The 19,386-nt window shown below is 35.4% G+C and overlaps 1 protein-coding gene across 1 annotated transcript in view; it reads right to left on the bottom strand.

Moving 5' to 3' along the window:
- The window catches only part of MPDZ (multiple PDZ domain crumbs cell polarity complex component), a 126,477-nt gene that overhangs the window by 7,807 nt on the left and 99,284 nt on the right, over positions 1–19,386 (bottom strand). Inside the window, 13 exon segments of the mRNA XM_006918360.3 lie at positions 395–438; positions 1,313–1,403; positions 2,289–2,375; positions 3,975–4,122; positions 5,355–5,548; positions 5,735–5,818; positions 6,515–6,660; positions 8,627–8,801; positions 9,942–10,016; positions 10,105–10,197; positions 16,679–16,759; positions 18,861–18,951; positions 19,170–19,261. Coding sequence (XP_006918422.1) covers positions 395–438; positions 1,313–1,403; positions 2,289–2,375; positions 3,975–4,122; positions 5,355–5,548; positions 5,735–5,818; positions 6,515–6,660; positions 8,627–8,801; positions 9,942–10,016; positions 10,105–10,197; positions 16,679–16,759; positions 18,861–18,951; positions 19,170–19,261 — 1,401 coding nt within the window.

Here is a 19,386-nt window from a genome sequence, read left to right as displayed (position 1 = left end):
AAGAGCATTCAGCACATAGTAAAGGCTCAATAAATTGTAGCTGCTTTTATTTTTCTCTTATGCACAGCAGTCAGGGGAATTTGTTCTAGGAGAACTGAAAAGATCTGTTGAACGCAAAGTCTTACTTAATATTATGAGAAGTGAGAGTTTGGGCATTATTCTGTGTGGGGCTGAATTGATGCCATTTTTGGCAACACAGAATATGCCAAAAATGATTTTTCAAACAAGGTACTATGATCAGGAAATTCAGCAGGGACTGCATTGTACTATTTCTACTGTGTATAATATATTATTTTTCACACGGTACCATAAAAAGGTAAGACAACTAACAGGAAAATATATATGCAGATGCCTCAAGTCAATAGTTTGCATTCTTTTCTTTCCCCCAAGTTACCTTTTTTATTTCAACTGTTCTTAATCCCTGTATTTCAGATGCCACTATAAAAGTGAAAAAGATAAAATATGGTTATTAAAGCATTTTTTATGTTCATTTAAATTTAAGTCAATGTCTGGAGCTAGATGGGACTAAATGGGATATCCTAATTTTTTTTGAAAGCATTCTCAAAATTGTCAGTACACATGATTAAATCTCTTATATAAGAACTCTTTATTTCTTCAGCTGAACAAAACACACATACCATTCATTTCTTCCTTCTTGTTTTAAACACTGATTATATAACTGTATAATCCACTTTGAATGAATCGAGGACAGAATGTGCTTTGGATATAAAGACACATGTGTGCAGCTGAGAGGAATAAAGTCATGAGTGCATTAAAAAGAATTCATGGTCTTAAGCACCTAAATTTCTAGAATATTAGTCAAATTTCAAACAGAGAATGCCATATGGTTAGTTTCTTCAATTTGAACAACTTTCAACCAATGCTCCAAGCCAAAAAAACCCTCTGCATCATGATTTCATGTAATTATAACACAGGAAGATCATATTAATTTTCTCAATCAAAATTTTTGCAATCTTTATGGAAAAAGAAGGCTTCACTTAATGGCATCTTCTGGTTTATTGGTGTTATATTAAACAGAGAAAGGAGATAAAAATCAAATACACCAAAAGGCTTAGTAAGAAAAAAATTACAGACTCCCGATTCTAATGTTTAGTATGTCTTGTAGGGTAAACATCAAATGGGAAAAGCTGTCATAGGCACAGCTTCACATTATTCAGAATTTTTGCCAACACACATCTTTGCACCTGTATTAAGATATGAAATGATTTGGGAGAAAGACAGCTCAGAGCTAAATTAAAATGGCCAAAATTCAAAACAGTAAATCATTCTTAAAATATCAAACTATTCTTACATGCATTCTTCTTTGAGCTACTTTCCAGTGACTCAGATGTACTGGATCCAGAAAGTGGAAAAGTGAATGATGACAGGCTGCCTTCACTCATCTACAAATACAAAACAATGACATTAGAAAGTTTTGGAAGTAAGGATAGCCCCTTATTTCAGAATTTAATTATTTTAATGCATCCAGAGAGAACTACCTGTTAAGTAACATTGCACTTGATAATTTAATGGGCAATTTAAACAGTTTCTACTAATTTATTTTTCTTTTGAAGGAAGAATTTGCCTAGTAACCTAAATAAATCGAAGCTAAAAGGATGGATGAAATTGATTCCAACCCTAGAGTATCTAAAATTTTAGTGGACTTTCATAATCTCATTTAAGCTAATCCTCTCTAAATTTAAGTTGATGCTATACATAGATGGGGACTTAAAAAATGGTAGACTTAGGACCAGTCCACAGGAAACTGATGGTCATTAAGGGGTGAGTAAGGGCTCTTTAAGGACAGGTTGATGAAAATGGTCTTGGACCATTAAGACTGAGGAGGGCCTTGTCAAATGACTTAACTACATAACACCACATTTTTATACTTGGTGGTGAGCATCTACAGTTCACCCACATGAGACTTTTTCAGTTGAATACTGATTGATAAATGTCTGTTATAAAATAGTTTAAAAATATATTATCTTGGTAGGCTTTTATATATTAATTAACTTTCGAGATTATGAAAAAAAAGAATCACGTCAGAAAAGAAATTGAGTTCCTTAGAATACTTATAAACTACTCAAGAACTATACCTTGTTTATCTGTCCACTTTCAGCTCTTGCTCTTCTCTATATCAAACTCTGCACTCCACTGTGTTAAGCTGCCAGAGGGCTAGGCCTGTGTCCATGACTCACAGACTCTGGACAGACTCACAGTCAGGGACATCTTTGAGCTCCTTTTGGAATGTGGACTGCATCACTCTGATGAATCCCATAGCTACCTACCTGGCTGCTTTGAGAAGGCCTTCTCTCTGAATGGAATGGACCAGCTTTGATTCTTCCAACTTCCAAAGTCACTGTACCTAGGGAACACTGGAAAGGCAACCGGTTGCTTTATGGAAGTGTTTAAATAAGATGCTACGGTCATCTTTACGAGTACATTTTACTCTTCGAAACAGTTTTTGAAAGGCATATTCCTTTTGGAATTTCCATAGGCAAGGATAGCTCTAATGCTTTGTAGAAAGATGCTTTTCTAAAACATTAAGACTAGCAGCAGAAGCAACACCAGCAAGTGTCTGTCTACTGAGCTCATACATTTACATGGAGACTTTTTCTGTTAAGGTACTGAGAAATTCAGAATTGAGAATTATCTCAGGAAAAACACTGATTTAGATAGGCCAAATGAACTAAATAGTTCAGATTTTAAAAAACGAAACAAAAACAATAAAACAACTTGTTTTGCCATTAATGGCGGAGGAACTCAGATAACTGGGTAAACTGTTGTTTCACTGTACCTGAATAAACCTATTATATAATACTTAAATAAGCCATATTGCTATAAACACAAAAGAACTGAAGACAATTTCCCTTTGGCCCTTTGCGGGAAAGGCATTACTACATTACAGGCATGCAAGAAATGCTGTATAGTCTCACGTGGAAGTAGCACAAAAAAGTATTTGAGATATTGGTTTTTGCAGTTAGACATACTGGTTTAAATCAGACTATGTGATAAACTAGCTGTGTGACCTCGGTAGACGTCTACCTTGATAAGACTTTTACTCTGTATTTGTAAAATAGAGACCCTTATAGGTTGTTGTGATAAGACAGTTCACGTATAATGCTTATGAGTGTCTAGCACAAAGTAGCATTTATATAAATATTGGCACTGATATTATCATGTTGCTTCTGATAGAGGTTTCAAGAGATATATTACTCTTAAACACGTTGATCATGAATCAAATTCTGAACGGTCAAACATTACCTGCAATATCTATAAGTTGTTTTTTTGTTTCTTTTGGGGAAACAGGAACTTATCAAACCCTTCTTGAATCTATTTATACTTCCAGCTTACAGAACTGCAGCGGTTAACAAATTCCATACATTAATTATTCACTGTGTAAAGTTATGTCTCTTTCATCTACCTATAAAATGTCTTTCAAACTTCGAGTATCTATTATTATAAAAATTATTGTTAATTTTGCTGCTATAAAAGCAACTTATCCTCAAAAATATTTTGAAAATAAAGAAGGAAAACAAAGGATTCCATAGTTCCAATAATTATCTCATCATTTTTGTTAAAAGACTTACTATAAAATTTTATACAATTGTTTCTACGCTGTAGATACAATTGTCTCATATTCTCCACAAGTTTTTTCATATTAGTTATCCTGAACATCATTACAGACAGATATGTTTGCCATGACCTTTGCTATATACCAAAGTATGTATAGTTATGTCAACTGTATTGCTTCCAGTTTTCCTACTATTACAAATAACACTGCAATGAACCTTATGTGCATGAAGTGTTTTGTGTATTGAGGATTATTTCCTACTGAAATAGGTTGCCTACTTATATCTTATTTGAGAAAACGTTTTAAGTGAAGTCAGTACTTATTTCACTGTGGTAGCTCGATGTTAAATTCTCTTTTTTCTATTTTCTGGCACACTATTAATTTGGCATTTGATTTTTACCTTTAGCAAAGCAGCAACAGCTTCCTGGGTGGCATTCCGGACGTCTTCTCCATTCACTATTAATATCTGGTCTCCCTGCATCAGTCTTCCATCAGCATCTGCAATTCCTCCTTTGACGATGTCTGACACAAAAACCCCAGTGTCATTTCTGCAAACATAAGTTTGAATTTCAACATTATTTTTCTCAACTGTAATGCAATGCTTATTTAATAAAAAGCTTACATTTCTTAAGTGAAATTTTTTACTTCTGTTTCTATGACTTTAAAATTTTGTTTTCAGAGCAACACTGGGGCAACATTAGAATTAATCTTTGTGATAAATAATAGTGTATGGCTTATAATATTCCATAACATATTTATTCAACGATCGGATACTGTGAGCAGAAGTGGCTACTATCATATTCATTTTATGGGTCACGCAGCTACTGAAATGGCAAAAATGGGACTTACGAGTCAGTCCTTGCGTGCTAAGTCTATTGTTCTTTTTATACCATGAAGAAGGCTTAAATAGCTATTGATCTTATCACCAACATCATTAACATTATTGAAAATTAATAACAAATGTGTATCTCAAGCTAAAACCATTTGTTACCTGAAACTTAAGTATCACTGTTGTGATGTCTTTTATTTTAAATCATTATTTCATACAAGATAGATTCATGCAAAATGAACAAATACTAATCTTATTCCACTCTTTCTTTAATCCACAAAATCATAAATAAACCAACAACTTCTTGTTAAGATACAAAGGTAACTGTAAATAGAAATGTGTAGTGAAACTGAATTGCATCGCTTTTCTTGCCAACGTTGTGATCTCGAAGAAGCCATTTTATGATCTGATCCTCTGCTTTCCCATCTTTAGAATGAAGGTGATGGAACTTACTGGATTATATATTTGTTAATATTACTTATATATATTTAATAAATGAAGTACTGAATTTATGCATATTCACCAACCCACCACCCCAGCCTCTTACTTTATGCTTTCTGTTCTGTTTTATGGCATGCTTTTGTTCATGCTGATCTTTCTCCCTAGAATATCTTCATCCCCTTTAATAGATCAACGATCATTTGTCATTTTTAGCTCCAGCTCAGGTACCTCTTTATTTTTTTTTTAAAACGGGTACCTCTTTTTAAATAAGTTTTTCTGGTCTACTTTCCTTAAATAGGGTCACTTGGTCGCTTTCTTTTTGATTTCATGGATTCCCCAACAATACGTTTCTGTCACTCATTAGCATTTAGATTCCTTTGTCACAAGAATATATTTAATTCTCATTTACCAAACTAAGTTTTCTGCTAGTACTACTACTGCTAGTACTTTTAAAAGAATTTAAATTCAATCATTCCAAAAGGTCATTGGGTTTGCCCTCTTCAGTCTTACCTTTTACCAACAATACTCAATCCCAGGCCTTTTCCCGGCTTCTTCTGCAGCTCAATGGTGAGGGTATCATACACGTCCTCCTCTTTGTATGGGGTCTCATCTCTGTAGAGTGTCAGGCGCACTCTCTGTGGTGTTTGTCTCAGGACATTTATTGCTTCATCGTGTGTGGCCTTTCTCAAGTCAATTCCATTTACCTGTACAGAAGTGGGACATGGACTGTGAGGAACCAGGTGAGTTAAGGACACTGAGGAAGTATGGGAGGGAGAGGGGATGAGAAGGGTGGAAGGGAGGAAGGAAAAAAACAAACACACCAAGACCACCCTCCCCAGAGTAGCCTTTTCTTTGTTAACTGTAAAGGTCGAATACATATCATTCTATACCTCTAAAATCTGATCTCCAGCCCAGAGTCTTCCATCTTTACATGCTGCTCCTTCTTCATAAACTTCGTGAATAATAATGGCACCCTAAGGACCCAGACAAAACATACCCATGCTTTATCCCATTTTCCCTAGGAATAGTGAGCTCAAATGGAGTCAAAACACATGCATTTTTATAGACAGTGATAAGGCTTACACACTCACTGGATCCATGTGAGTCACATATCAAAATTCAAAGAAAAGTGAAACAACATAATTTCTGTTAAAAGCTCTAAGAAGCTCACACTTCTAATGATAAGAAAGCTTAAAAATTATAAAACATATAAATCTCACATACATACATAATAGAGAGACATCACCTTTCCTATGCATATATGAAATGATTAGATTTTAAAAGTATTTTTGGCATTTAGAAAATTTTGCCTATAAATTATCCAATTTTTCAGACTCCTCTCAATATGGATCTAACCTAACCATATTCAGTCAGTAAAAAGGAAACTGAAATATGGCAAGATCTGGTGAACTGACAGAAATATTCTGAACCTAATGGTTACACAATCACAAGTGTAACAGAATCTTACTGAGTCAGTACTAGCTTACTCAAAATAAAAATCCTAGTACCCAATTAAATATCTTCCCTACAAATCAAAATAACATGAATAACAGATTTCTAAGCCTTTATATTTCATTTAATAAAACTGACAGAAGTCTCTCCAATAAGGATCTCTCAGGGCTCAGTGAAGGGATGGCTTGTGTCTGAAGCATCTCTGGGTCTGTCCTCACCAGCAGTGTGTCAGACCCTCCAACGATGCTCAGGCCCAGCCCTGTTCGCCCTTTGGAAATTTCGATTGTTGTTTCACAGCCTGGGATAATGGGACAGGTTGCAGGATCAGAAGCAAAGATTGCTGGTGTTGACGACCTGCTTGTACCTAAAAATATGTTAGAAAAGAAATGAAACACAAATAAAAACTGATTAGAAGTCATATACATTAAACTCATCATACTGGTTGCCTTTGAGAGGTGAATCAGAGAAATGGGCCCATGATTGGGGACAAAGAAGACTTCAAGTTTACCTTAATCTTTTAGTTATATTTTAAACTAGCAAACAAATATGATTAAATCATCATTGTTAATTTAGGGGGGTGGGCATAAAATTACCATTAAATTATTTTCTGCAACATTCAGTATATTTTTAAGTTGCTAAGATAATAGGTATAAAGGAATGAGAACGAAGAGTTGAACTCAACCTCTAATTTCGCTTTGATATTCTACATTCTACTGGAGCCAAACTTATGAAATCATGATTTGTAAAGCTCAGAACTGAAGTATGTGGCAAGACCTAAAACATATTCGGCAAAGATCATAAAACACAAAGAACATCTACAATTTTGGTCATGGTGCCTGCCTCTCGGGGCTTTTTATGTTTTAGTTTTGGTTTTCCTTTTCTTCTTATCCTGAAGCATATCTTCTTATGTAATCAAATCTGATCATTATGCAACTAGACAAAATATCTGAGTTTATAAAACGTCAAGTGAAACTAATTTGAGGTTTCTTTCCTTGTGTTTCACTTGATGTTTTATAAATTCAGATACCATATAATGGTACATATATGCTCAGAATTGAATAGATAATAGTAGATTACGAGAAAATAAGGTGAATATAAATTCACATCTTGCTTTATTATAGTCTTCATATTGTATGTTTTATGATATACCAAAGAGCATACAGCAAATTGCATATTCTGAGAAAGCTGGGAAACTTGGTAAAGTAGCTTTAGACAAGATGCTCTCTTTTTAGGAAATCAGAGACAGACTATTTTCTTGCTCCTGAAATGGTAAGAGCAGGTGTATGATATTTTCTTTTATGTTATGTTTTCATTTAGCATTTCACATTTTTATAGACAATACTATTTAGGGATCAACATAAAATTGAAAAGTGAGAAAATTTGCATAAAATGTTTTAACAATTCAGTGAACTACCCAGTCTTTCTAAATAAAGAAACATTTTCCTCAAATATGTATTACTTTAAGACTTTTTTTGTCCAACTATATTACAAATGTTTTAAACTGCTATTTCCTTAAAAACCTGTCAAAAGAACTGAATGCTGCAGTTTGGAGGTCAAAAGAGATTTTTTTCCCCCAACTGTGGAAAAGCCAATGTGTCTAAGTACTTTTTAATGCTCCAAAGCTTAAAATTTACTGTTTTATTAAACACCAGTCTAATTTTTCTTAAAAAGTAACCTGAAGGAATAATTTGTCTCAATACACTAGACTGACATTTTAATGATACATGAAAGTGCTATCCCATGATTCATACACGACCACTTCATTTACTTTGACAGGATTTACTATTATACCCAAACGACTGAACTCGGATCAACTATGTATTCTAATGGCAATGACTAGCATTTGTAAGAGTTTCTTGTAGAGTGCCATGCGCCCTTGACTCCATTGGTGAAGTGTTTACACTGTATTCAATTTACAGTGTATCCATTTCAAACACTGAGGCTTAGAGAAGTTAAATGATTTGCTTAGTATAAAAAGGAATGTATAAAATGATGTTTCCAATTCCTTAGCCCATCACCTGGAATCACAGGTACCCTCAGCAAGGGATCCCTGGAGAGCAGAGTACCACTCCCTTGTTTTAGAAGACTAGAGGCTGAGGGTTGGAGCAGGTGGATGGATTTCCTAAGGCTCTAAGGCTGATTAACCCATAGCACTCACATCATCTGCCTAATAGCACGCTTTCTCTTTATACCATTCTTTCACCGAAGGGTTCCCTAACTACCGCCTGTCAAACAGTGAGCTCCAGGCAGGCAGCTGGCTCCTAAGTAGAGACCCGCTGCTGAGTCTGCATGTGTCAGACGTGCAGGACTTGAACAAGATCAGCCCTTACTTCGCATGGGTTCCGGTTCCGGGGAGCCAGGTGGTGGGACCATTGGAGACTGGGAGCTGTTCTTTTTTTCTCCATTGGCTGTACCAGCTGCTGAAGCGAGACCCTGGGAATCTGGATTCTCAGAATGAATGGTAAGTTTCACTGTCGTCTTTGCTGTTTTCAAAAGGCTAATGAACTGTAGGGGTTGGTGTGAAGGGGAAACAAAATTCAAAGGCAAATTAATAGACTTATACAAATAAGTCACTCTTATAGTTAGAATCTAAAACTGTCTATGGTTGAGAAAAGAATCAGAGGCAAATTCTTTCTCTGGCAGCCCTTGAGAGGTCAAGAAAAAATGGTTGTAGTTTCCACTTTCTCCAGTTGCCTGATATTAAGACAGCAGTTAATTTCTACTATAAGTCTAGTTCTGATCTTAATTTTCCTTATATAAATATAGGGCTTTCAACTTTTTACACTTCCAATTAGTGTCACCCATTTTTCTGGATACCTATAAACTTAGAAGATATATGTGATCTTTCACCCATTTCCTGATTCTACAGAAAATCGAAAGCAGCTTACGCTCTTTTAATAAAATGGAAAACACTTTGGTTAACAGGATAAGGAAAACTATTCAACAGAAGAGTCAATCCAAAGAGAAAGTTAGAACATAGAGATAAGAGTTAAAGGACCCAACCAATACAATTATTAAAAGTGAATGAAAAAACTGACCTAAGTTTCTTGATGGCCAGTGTAGAAATGGAAACATTTGCACACCAAATCTCAAGAGAAACACACTGTTTTTATTTAGCATTTATATATGAAAGGCTTTAAGTGAGACACCTAAGTATTACGATCACTTTTGAGGAGGAGGAAATTCAGGTACAAATAACTGTTAACCTCAATAAAAGGTATATATTTAATGGCTGAGTACTAAAATCTGTTTGCAAAGCAATATACATAGTAGATATTTATGGGAGCAAACATTCATAAAAAATATTCCTTTGGTCTTAATTCCAAGTTGACCTTTGTTCAGAAGTTTCATTTTTCTAAGGAAAAATGGAAATATTTATCAGAAATGCCCTCTGAATACCAAACTTACCAGGAAACAGAAAACAACTCAACATTACCTTGATTGGAAAACAGAAAATAAAAATTGAACTTACGAATAATTTCTTCTCTTTCTTAAGGATATCTATCTAATATAGTTACATAGCTCTAATTCCCTATGACCAACTAACCCTCCACCTCCCCCCCCCATCCCCCACCCCCACCTCCATGCTTTGGCCATGGCCAAAGATGAATTCACAGTACCATTTTATTTCTTTGGAAAAAGTACCTTTTCAACAGGATAGCTGACAACAACTTCATCATCTACAGCCAAGATCTGATCTCCAACTTTGAGCCGTCCATCCTAAATGGAAACACGAAAGATTCTGAATGACTTTGCAGAAGTAACTTTCTTCTTCACCACTTTGACAGTGAGAAAGGTAAAGCCTCACCCTGGCTGCTACCCCATGCTCTGTTAGACTCTTTATGATGACTCCGTTGAGTGTATCTTCTTCACTGATAGCAATGCCCAAACCTCCTTGATCCTAGAGGAATAAAAACATAAACACTCAGAAAACTCAAAACAGATTAAATTTACCCAAATGGTGAAGTATGAGGCCATAATTTCTGAATGCCACCTTCTACTCAAGGGCTAGAAAAGCAATTTAAACTGTTCTAAAGTCTACTTTAGAAATCTCTTTTCTTAAGCAAATTTTCAAATTTCAATAGGAATAAATTCTCCATCAAATATTCAGACGTTTTTGACTTAAAGAGAGTTTAATGAATCTGACCTCCGAGGCAAGGGAAGTAAAAGCAAAAATAAATGAAGGGGAATACATCAAACTAAAAAGCTTCTGCTCAGCAAAAGAAATCGTCAACAAGGTAAAGAGAAAACAATCTCAATGGGAAAATATATTTGTAAGCAACGCCTCCGATAAGGGCCTAATATCCAAAATATACAAAGAACTCATACGATTCAATAACAACAAAAAAACAAACAATCCAATCAAAAGATGGGCAGAGGACCTAAACAGACATTTCTCCCTAGAGGACATAGAAATGGACAACAAATATATGAAAAGATGCTCAACATCGCTAGCTATTAGGATAAAGCAAATCAAAACTACAATGAGATACCATCTCACACCTTTTAGAATAGCTATAATCAACAGGACAAGTAATAACAAATGTTGGAGAGGATGCAGAGAAAAAGGAACCCTCACACACTGCTGGTGGGACTGCAAATTGGTACAGCCGCTATGGAAAACAGTATGGAGGTTCCTCAAAAAACTAAGAATTGATCTACCAAATGATCCAGCAATCCCTCTACTGGATATTTACCCCAAAGGCTTGAAAACCCATATCCAAAAAAGATATTTGCACACCGACGTTCACAGCAGCATTATTCACAGTGGCAAGGACATGGAAGCAACTGAAGTGTCCTATGATAGATGATTGGCTAAAGAAGCTGTGGTACATATATACAATGGAATATTACTCAGCCATAAGAAGAGATGAAATATTGCCATTTGCGACAACGTGGATGGACCTCAAGATAATCATGCTAAGCGAAATAAACCAGACTAAAAAAGTTGAAAATCATAAGATATCACTTATATGTGGGATATAAACCTAAAAGCAACAAATGAACAGGACAAACAGAGACTCAGGGACATAGACAATGGACTAGTGGTTACCAGAGAGTAGGGGGTGGGGGAGGAGGGAAGAGGTAGACAGGTTAAAGGGTGTCAAATATACGGGGAGTAGGGGGAGGGTGAAGTGGGTAAAGAAGATCAAATATATGGCAGCTGAAGGAAACTGGACTCACACAATAGAATATATAGATGTCAAGTTATAACGTACACCTGAAAATTATATAATTGTATTAACCAATGTTACCCCAATAAATTAAAAAAAAATATTCGGATGTTTTCACTCCTCCCATATGTCTACTATCTCTAGTATCTTTAGTATATGTCTCCAGTAATATCTCTAGTAACTTCAGCAAAATATCCAGAGATCAAAAATGCATTCAATAATTCAATGAATATACATACAACACTTGAGAATATAGTTGTGTGTAACTGGCCTAACTTATTCAAAATCAAAGTATTCTCCTACTTCCTCTTTCTGACCTACAGCTTAAAATGACAACCAAGACTGGTCCCTTTACCCCTTCTGCGCCCTTCTTCCATTAGTAGACAGACTGAAATTACTGCTGCGTGCTCTGTCCTTTCTGGGGCTGAATACACAGAGCTCTTTCTCCAGAGACTTGTGTTTTGATCTGGTGCAGAGTGAAAATGCTCTGACTCTGAGCCCAAAGACCTGCACTGAAAACGTGCCAAGGCTAGAGAGCTATATGTACTTTGTTTGTATTTTCCACATTTTCTTTTATCAAAACCAAATGTTCAGTAATATTGGCTTTTGCCTTTCTTTCATGTTTAAATTCATAAACTTTACATAGAGTCTTGAACATTTTCATTCTGGTTAGAGATAGCAACATTTTCCATTACAGTGTTTCCGTCTAGGGAAATGTAAACCAAAAGAGAGAAAAGGGAATCTCGTCAGAATTGTGTACATGAGAGCCGAGCTGCCATTCGGCATTTAGGGTCATCACCATGACATCGACATAAGGCTTCACCGCCATTTAAAAAATGATCATCACTGTGGCTTTTCTGGGGTAGATTATTAATGCTTGATGACTTTCAGACTGTCACTGTGCATCTCTCTACCTCCGCTCTTTTTCCAGGAAATTGGTTACGTGTGTAAGACAAAACTGCACTTTTAGGGTGAGCAGAGCTCAGTTCTAATTTACTTTCTGATTAGCTGTAGAAATTGGGACAAGCCACTTAACATCTTTAAACCTCAATTTTCCTATCTAAGAAAAACAGGAATAATAACACTTGCAACAGCAAGGTTGCTGTGAGGACCAAGTGTAATAATAATGGCTTGAATGCTGGATGACAAGAAGGTTGTTTTAATACACACATTCCTTCTGTTAATAACTCCACAGGTTATAATCAAATTCACTTTAGATAAATTCTGTGAACATGATAGTATATTGAAACCCTGAACCCTAATCCAGCAGTCAAAGAATCAGGCTTAATGAATAATAAGGTCAATGTGCTACCAAATGGACAAAATCCCAATGCCAATACCAAAATGTAAATAATTTAGTGACCCTCTATTTGGAATTTTCCACATTAATGGTGTTTCCTATTACTATTAAGAACTATTTGTTTGAATAAGTAATGCTGTATGTCTACAATGATTGTATGTACTCAATTCTGAGACCTGATTCTATTATTGTCTATTCACTTAACTGTAGTCAGGAAAGTACTAGTACAGTGGGTACTATAAACTTTTGTTTATACTTATATTTTTCCCACTTAAAAAATGGATTAAAAAGAAAAATAAATGACCTGTCAAGACAGTTTCTAAATAGTCAGAACTATACATGATCTGTTTCTTTAGTTCCCATTTTGAAATAGTACAAAAACTATTCTCTCCTTCCTGACTCCTGATCATATCATCTTTTCCTTTGTGCATACACTGCATGTAAGCATTCATTCAATCTTCTGCCCTCAACATACTGAGAATGTACTATAATACACAATACTATATAAGATTATGGAACGGAAAGTATAAGAGTTACTTCTCTCAACAAATGTGTGATTTAGATGTACAGAAAATATTCCCACTTGTAAGTTTACTGCAAGAGACATGCCCTTGGGTGTGCATGGTTAAACAACCAATAAAGACAGACACTAATAGTAAGTATCATAAAGGACAGAATATTGAAGAAATATTTCAAAATAAACAGAGATGAGATTAAGCTAGGTCTTGAGTTATGCAGAATTTACATAAGCTAAAAGCAGAAGAACATCCCAAGTGATATAAGCAAAGGTAAGGAGAGGTGAATTCTCAAAATAATCTCCACGGGCTATTGTTTCAAGTCAGTTTGAACAGATGATTTATACAAGAAATATTAGGGGTTTTAGAAAGGTAAATGGTGCCCAATCACAAACTGTGACAGGGAACAGAAAATGGGACTTGGAAGTAGAAGACTGGAGTTTAAGTTCTAGCCCTATTATTTTGAGTTATGGAAACTGTTAAAAGTGGGGAAAATAAGAGCAATCTTACAGGGTTGCTAAATGACACAATGCACGCACACGTGACTTTACCACTGAATTATTTTTTCAAATAATCATACTTTTTAAAAATACAGGATAGGATAAATGACAAAGGATTTCAGATGAGGTATGAATGTTAGAAGGATAATTAATTCCTCCTTCTTTGCTTTCTTGAGTTTTGTTCCAAGAGTAACTAATAATGGGTTTCAGAGTGTATGGGCTTATAGAACAAAGTGTAATTTAACATGTCATTTTAAGCAACTGCTTTCTCAAAGTTTTCAAGAATGCTGTGAAGCATTCGGAATCTCGTGGTTCAAAATATTAATGAAAATAATAACTTGCATTGTGATAAGTGCTTTATATAAATTATTTCATTTAATCCTTATATAATTATCTCTAATATAAAGGTATTATCATTTCCCCAATCATACAGGAAAGTAAACTGAGGCCCCAAGAAGTTAGGTGCTCAGAAAGCCCACACCTAAAATCATGGTTAATGGCCTCTTCTGTCAGTTGATTTTAAAAGATTCTTAAATATTCTCCCTTAGTCACCAGGGTTTTTTATTAATAAAGACATTTCAGTTACTTGAGCTTTAGATTTGTTTGAAATTTCCATATAAATGGAAGCTTTCTGTGGGCAATAGAGTCTGAAGTTCTACAAGTTCTTGGATTCCTCTAGAGAAAAGGGAAGTGCACATAACAGATGCCTGCTGAATAAATCAGCAGGAGACTAAAGGCAGAGACCAGCTTTTATTTTATTTCTGTAGGATGAAGCAAATTTGCTTATTAGCTTAAACAATCCCCTTTCCCTCCAAAACACCCTGATACAGGCAGCCCCATTTACAGAAGAGGAAAGTGGGGACCAATAGGATTTAGGGACCAAGCGATTTATTGAAGATCACTCAGGATGTGAGAAGGGCTTCTGTCAGACAAAACCAGCTTCTGTCTATTCCCACTGCTGAATGCCAGGCCAAGGAATTTGAATTTATCTGGTTTGAAAATGGAAATCTTTAAAAAATTCTGAGTATGGGATTAGGATGATGCAAACATCTACGGAATACCTTAATTGGGTGGCATAATGCAGGGAGAGAAAGCATTAGAGAAAACCAGTGCCACAGAGCTATCGGACATTCCTATTCTTATTAGAATTTTCTTTCCTAATAATTATAGGCAGCTTATTCTTTCCAAATAATTATAACAATAATAAAAACAACAGGCAATACTTTACATGTGCCACGTACTTAACTCTAAATACATGTATGTTTAATTCTCACAATATATATTCAATTCTCACTACAACTTTCAGGTAAGTACTATTATTATCTCCATCTGGAAGAGGGAAAACTATGTACAGATTAATAAACTTGCCCAGGGTCACAGACAACAGCCTGTAAGTTGCAAAGCCAGGGCACTGACCTCCCGCAGGAGGTCTGTCTTTAACTCTATGCGCTCAAACACTGAAGTGTTCTTCATTCTGTCTATGAAGTTCATTCCCCCCAGACTTCCCGGGCGCTTGTTATATCTTTGAAGTACTTACTAAACCCTAGGTAAATAAATTACATCAATGCCATCAAAGTATACAAGAAAAAAAAACTATCTGATTTTGGACTTTTCTAAAGATAAGCATAAACTGGGATTGAAAAAAAGCATTTGTTACAATGACTCCAGCATATATTTAAATGTTTCATAATTTACAAATTATAGGGAAATAATTGCACCATTAAATACTATAAACTCAGACGTCAAGATTTAGGAGGAAAAGGGAACTCAGCCCTGAAATCAACATGGGAAAGAGGAAGGTATTCTCCTAAATGGCAATAGAAAGGAAGACTCTTGAACTGAAGTGTATGAACTTCTTGGAAGAAAAGGCAAAAGGCTTTAACGACTTCGGTCTTTCTCCTCTGCATACAAGACAAATTGCCCATAAGAAGGACTTTTCTTAAATGTATGTATAGAGTCATCTGTTGTGAAAAAAGAAACCAAATCAATAAAGTCACAGTATTTTTTTCCTTCTAAATGCTTAACAGTCTGACGATGTGCCAGGCATTATGACAACCACTTTATAAACAACTCACTTAATCTTTACAATTACCTATATTAAAGATCGTATTAACATCTCCAGTTCACAGGTGAGAAAACTGAGGCAAAGGAAGATCAGTGTGTCGAGTATGTACCTGATGAAGCAAGGATTCAATCCAGACAGACTGCCTGCCTCTAGTAGCACTGCATGTAAATACCCTCCCATCCTCCCACCCCACCTCCCTTCTTCTCTCAGAGCACCTCACTGCTCTTTCTGCTACCCTCTTGTTCATCCGCTGTCCACCTGCAGTCTAGCATGAGTCTCGAGCACCTGAAAGCATTTATAGATTTCTATACAGCAAAACACCTCTTAAAGTGGTCATCTGAACCTAAGGTTCAGATCTTTTCAAAAGCAAATACCTCACTAATGTCTACCAGTGAAACTTCTAGTTTTCTGAGCTTTCATTTTTATGAAAGAAAAAAATAAACCATAACTTCTGTTTCTTTATTCTTTTTATTTCCCCCATAGCAGGACCTTAGTAAATAAATCAAAGGAGGGACCATGAAATTTCATACCTTTGTATACCATAAAGGCAGGAAAAGCTAGGTCCCAGTTAAAATATCAATTAGCATAGTGGTTCTCACACTTGAGCAGGTACTGGAAGCACCAAAAAGGATTACTAAAACACAGACTTCAGGCTCACCCCCAGAGTTACTCATTCAGTAGGTCAAGGTGGGCCCAAGCATCTGTACTAACAAGACCCCAGGTATGCCGATGTTGTAGGTCTGGGTACTACGCTTTTGAGAGCCAGTGAAGTAGAATACTGAAGTGAAGGTACTAATATTATTTCACTCCAATTCAAAGCAGATTTACCTTGGGAAGCTCCAGATGTCGCACATTTTTAAATAAAGTGAGGTCCACAGTTGCACTGGAAGTAGTAACACTTGGTTCAGTCTGACAGAGGGGAAAGAAATGGCAAAATAGGCAACTGAATGTTATGCGTTTTGTTTGTTTAAATATAAAGGCTACATAATTAAAATTATTTCACATACTGTAATTCATTATTACTATTTTAACATTTTATAACATTTATGAATAGTATATTCTCTGCAAAATACTAGGTGTGATTAGACTGCAATTATTTTAGAGCACAGACACAAAGTGGTTCTCAAACTGTTTGGGTTTACTCTATAATGAAATCTAGTAGCAATCTAGCTACCAAACAGTGAAATTTACTGAAACATTGAACATCAGCAGAGGTACCATTCATTATTCTTTATTGTATTAGTCATCGAGTAAATTTAGGAGCTAGCAAATGTTTTATCTGAAATTTATTAAAATACTCCATTTTCTTAAGGGACATATTTGGTACAATTCATGTGAAAATAAAATTTTCTCCTTCGTAATCATGAAAAACCACTTGCTTCAGTTCATCATTATATGCAATGACTCAGTTTACTGAAAAAAATGAGACAATGATTAATACATCTATCTAATGTATAGATAAGCCCAATGTTTATATACTCATTTAGGGAAGAGTGTTTCTGTTTCTATGCCTTCTCTCACTGTTAATCATCGTGGCTCCTCTAATTTTAAACTTTTCGCTCCCTACTACTCATTCTATTCATCCTACACACGTACCCAAAACTCTTCTAAATCAAAACATAACTTCCACAGAAAAACTCAATTGTTGTTCATTCTGTTCACTGCTTTTACCTAATTTCTTACACATCACTCGCTTTCTCAAAAATCACTAATAATCTCCTAATTACCAAATCCAATGAACTCTCTTTATTCATCTTGTCTGACCTCTTTGAAACATTCAAGGTTGCAGAATATACACTTCTTGAAATGTGTTCTCCTCAGCTGCTGTGCAACATGCCTGCCTGGTTCTTCTTCATCATCTCTGACCACTCTGTTTTAGCCTTCCTCCTTACTGTTGATATTACATAATTCTGACTTTGCCCCTCTTCTCCTCTCTAAATGTTTCCATGACTAACAAATACCAATTCTGCACCTATGGGGATTTAGTTCTAATCTCTAGACCAAATGTCCCAAAGTATACCTCTACTTCATTCATAAACTGCCTCAAATAGATGTGTTCTATTTTTATAAATATCTCTTCTTTTAATTATCTCTATTTTGGTAAAAGTCAGCCATCCATCAAGTCACCAAGTAAGACATCTGGAAGGCTTGTACATCTTATCTGTTTCATTCACCAGCCGGTTCTCAGCCCAAAGAACAGTACTTGGTATAAGGCAGATATCCAATAAATATTTGTTGGGAAACAAATTCTCTACTGCTCATTTTTCCTCAATGAATACATTTAGTTGGGGATGAAGTAATGTCAGTTTGGATTCTAAACATTTGATGTAACCAATTCCTTTTTTTTTTTTGGCATTAGTTCCAGACCTCATTATCTTTTTCCTGCATTACTATTCTGATAATTTTTACTCTCTTTAACTTCTCTTCCCTGCAACCTCTGATTTTCTCTGCACTATTTCCAGGGAAGTTTTTAGAAATACCATTCTCATTATTTGAGTTACCAACAACGTGGCCTCAAAGAAAAAATCTTCATTATATTCCCATGATCTGACTCTATATACATCTTTTCTCAGTGACCCTTTCTTCGCCAGCTCCCCATTCCATTTCCCACTGTTCAGTACATTCTACATTTTCAATTTTCTGCATCTGTCAAAACCGCAATGCCATTCCTTAATCTATGCCCTCTGCTTATAATGTTTTTGCCCCCACATCTTCTAATTCCAACATATATTTCACATGTAATCTTCTCTGTAAAGTCTTAATTCTCACTCTCTCTTCAGAAGCAGAACTGACACTTCTCCTTCTACTTCCATTATTCCCTATGCAAGCCCAACTAGTAGCCATGTAAGGGGTATGCTTTTTACATGAGTGTGTCTTGTATTTGGCCATAAACTCGTGGGGGCCAAGGCTATGATTTATTTATCCGTGATAGCTTTATAAGGGTTCTATCATTGTTAGCTGAATTAATATCAATCACATCTTCCCAGAGGAACAGATACAAGCTACATACCTCCTTATTTTGAAGATTTTCTGAGGGTGAAGATGAAAGTTCTACTGTATTTCCAGGACATACGGCCATCTGACTCACTGCATCTTTATTCCTAAAAGAAAATGCATTGACTTATCATACCATAATGGTTCATATTATTTTCATTCTTTTACTTGAAGACTCAGAAGGGACTAGAGAAAATTCTATAACTCCAAAGAGCTGGAACTACAACAGTCACACGTTTATAAACGTTTTATTTTTATTCAAAAGAACTCAGAATTGAAAGCCTAACAAAAAGTATTTAGTAAAGCAGAAAAGGAAAATACTCACCTGATAAAAATAATTTTTACTTTAGAAGGGGCACATTTAATGATTGATGAAGCATTTTGATGACTTCTTCCATACAAAATTTGACCATTGATCTATGAGAAATAAATATCATTAACTAAGCCCAGAATTCTAATTATGTAAAATTTTATCATTCTATCTAGCTAATGCAAAGCACATTTTTCTTCCTCTAAAGTATTATATATATTTTCCTTTCTAG

Source organism: Pteropus alecto, unplaced genomic scaffold, assembly GCF_000325575.1.
Source record: "Pteropus alecto unplaced genomic scaffold, ASM32557v1 scaffold95, whole genome shotgun sequence".
Lineage (NCBI taxonomy): Eukaryota > Metazoa > Chordata > Mammalia > Chiroptera > Pteropodidae > Pteropus > Pteropus alecto.
Note: the sequence above shows the minus strand (reverse complement) of the source record. Positions and strands in the feature narration are given on the sequence as shown.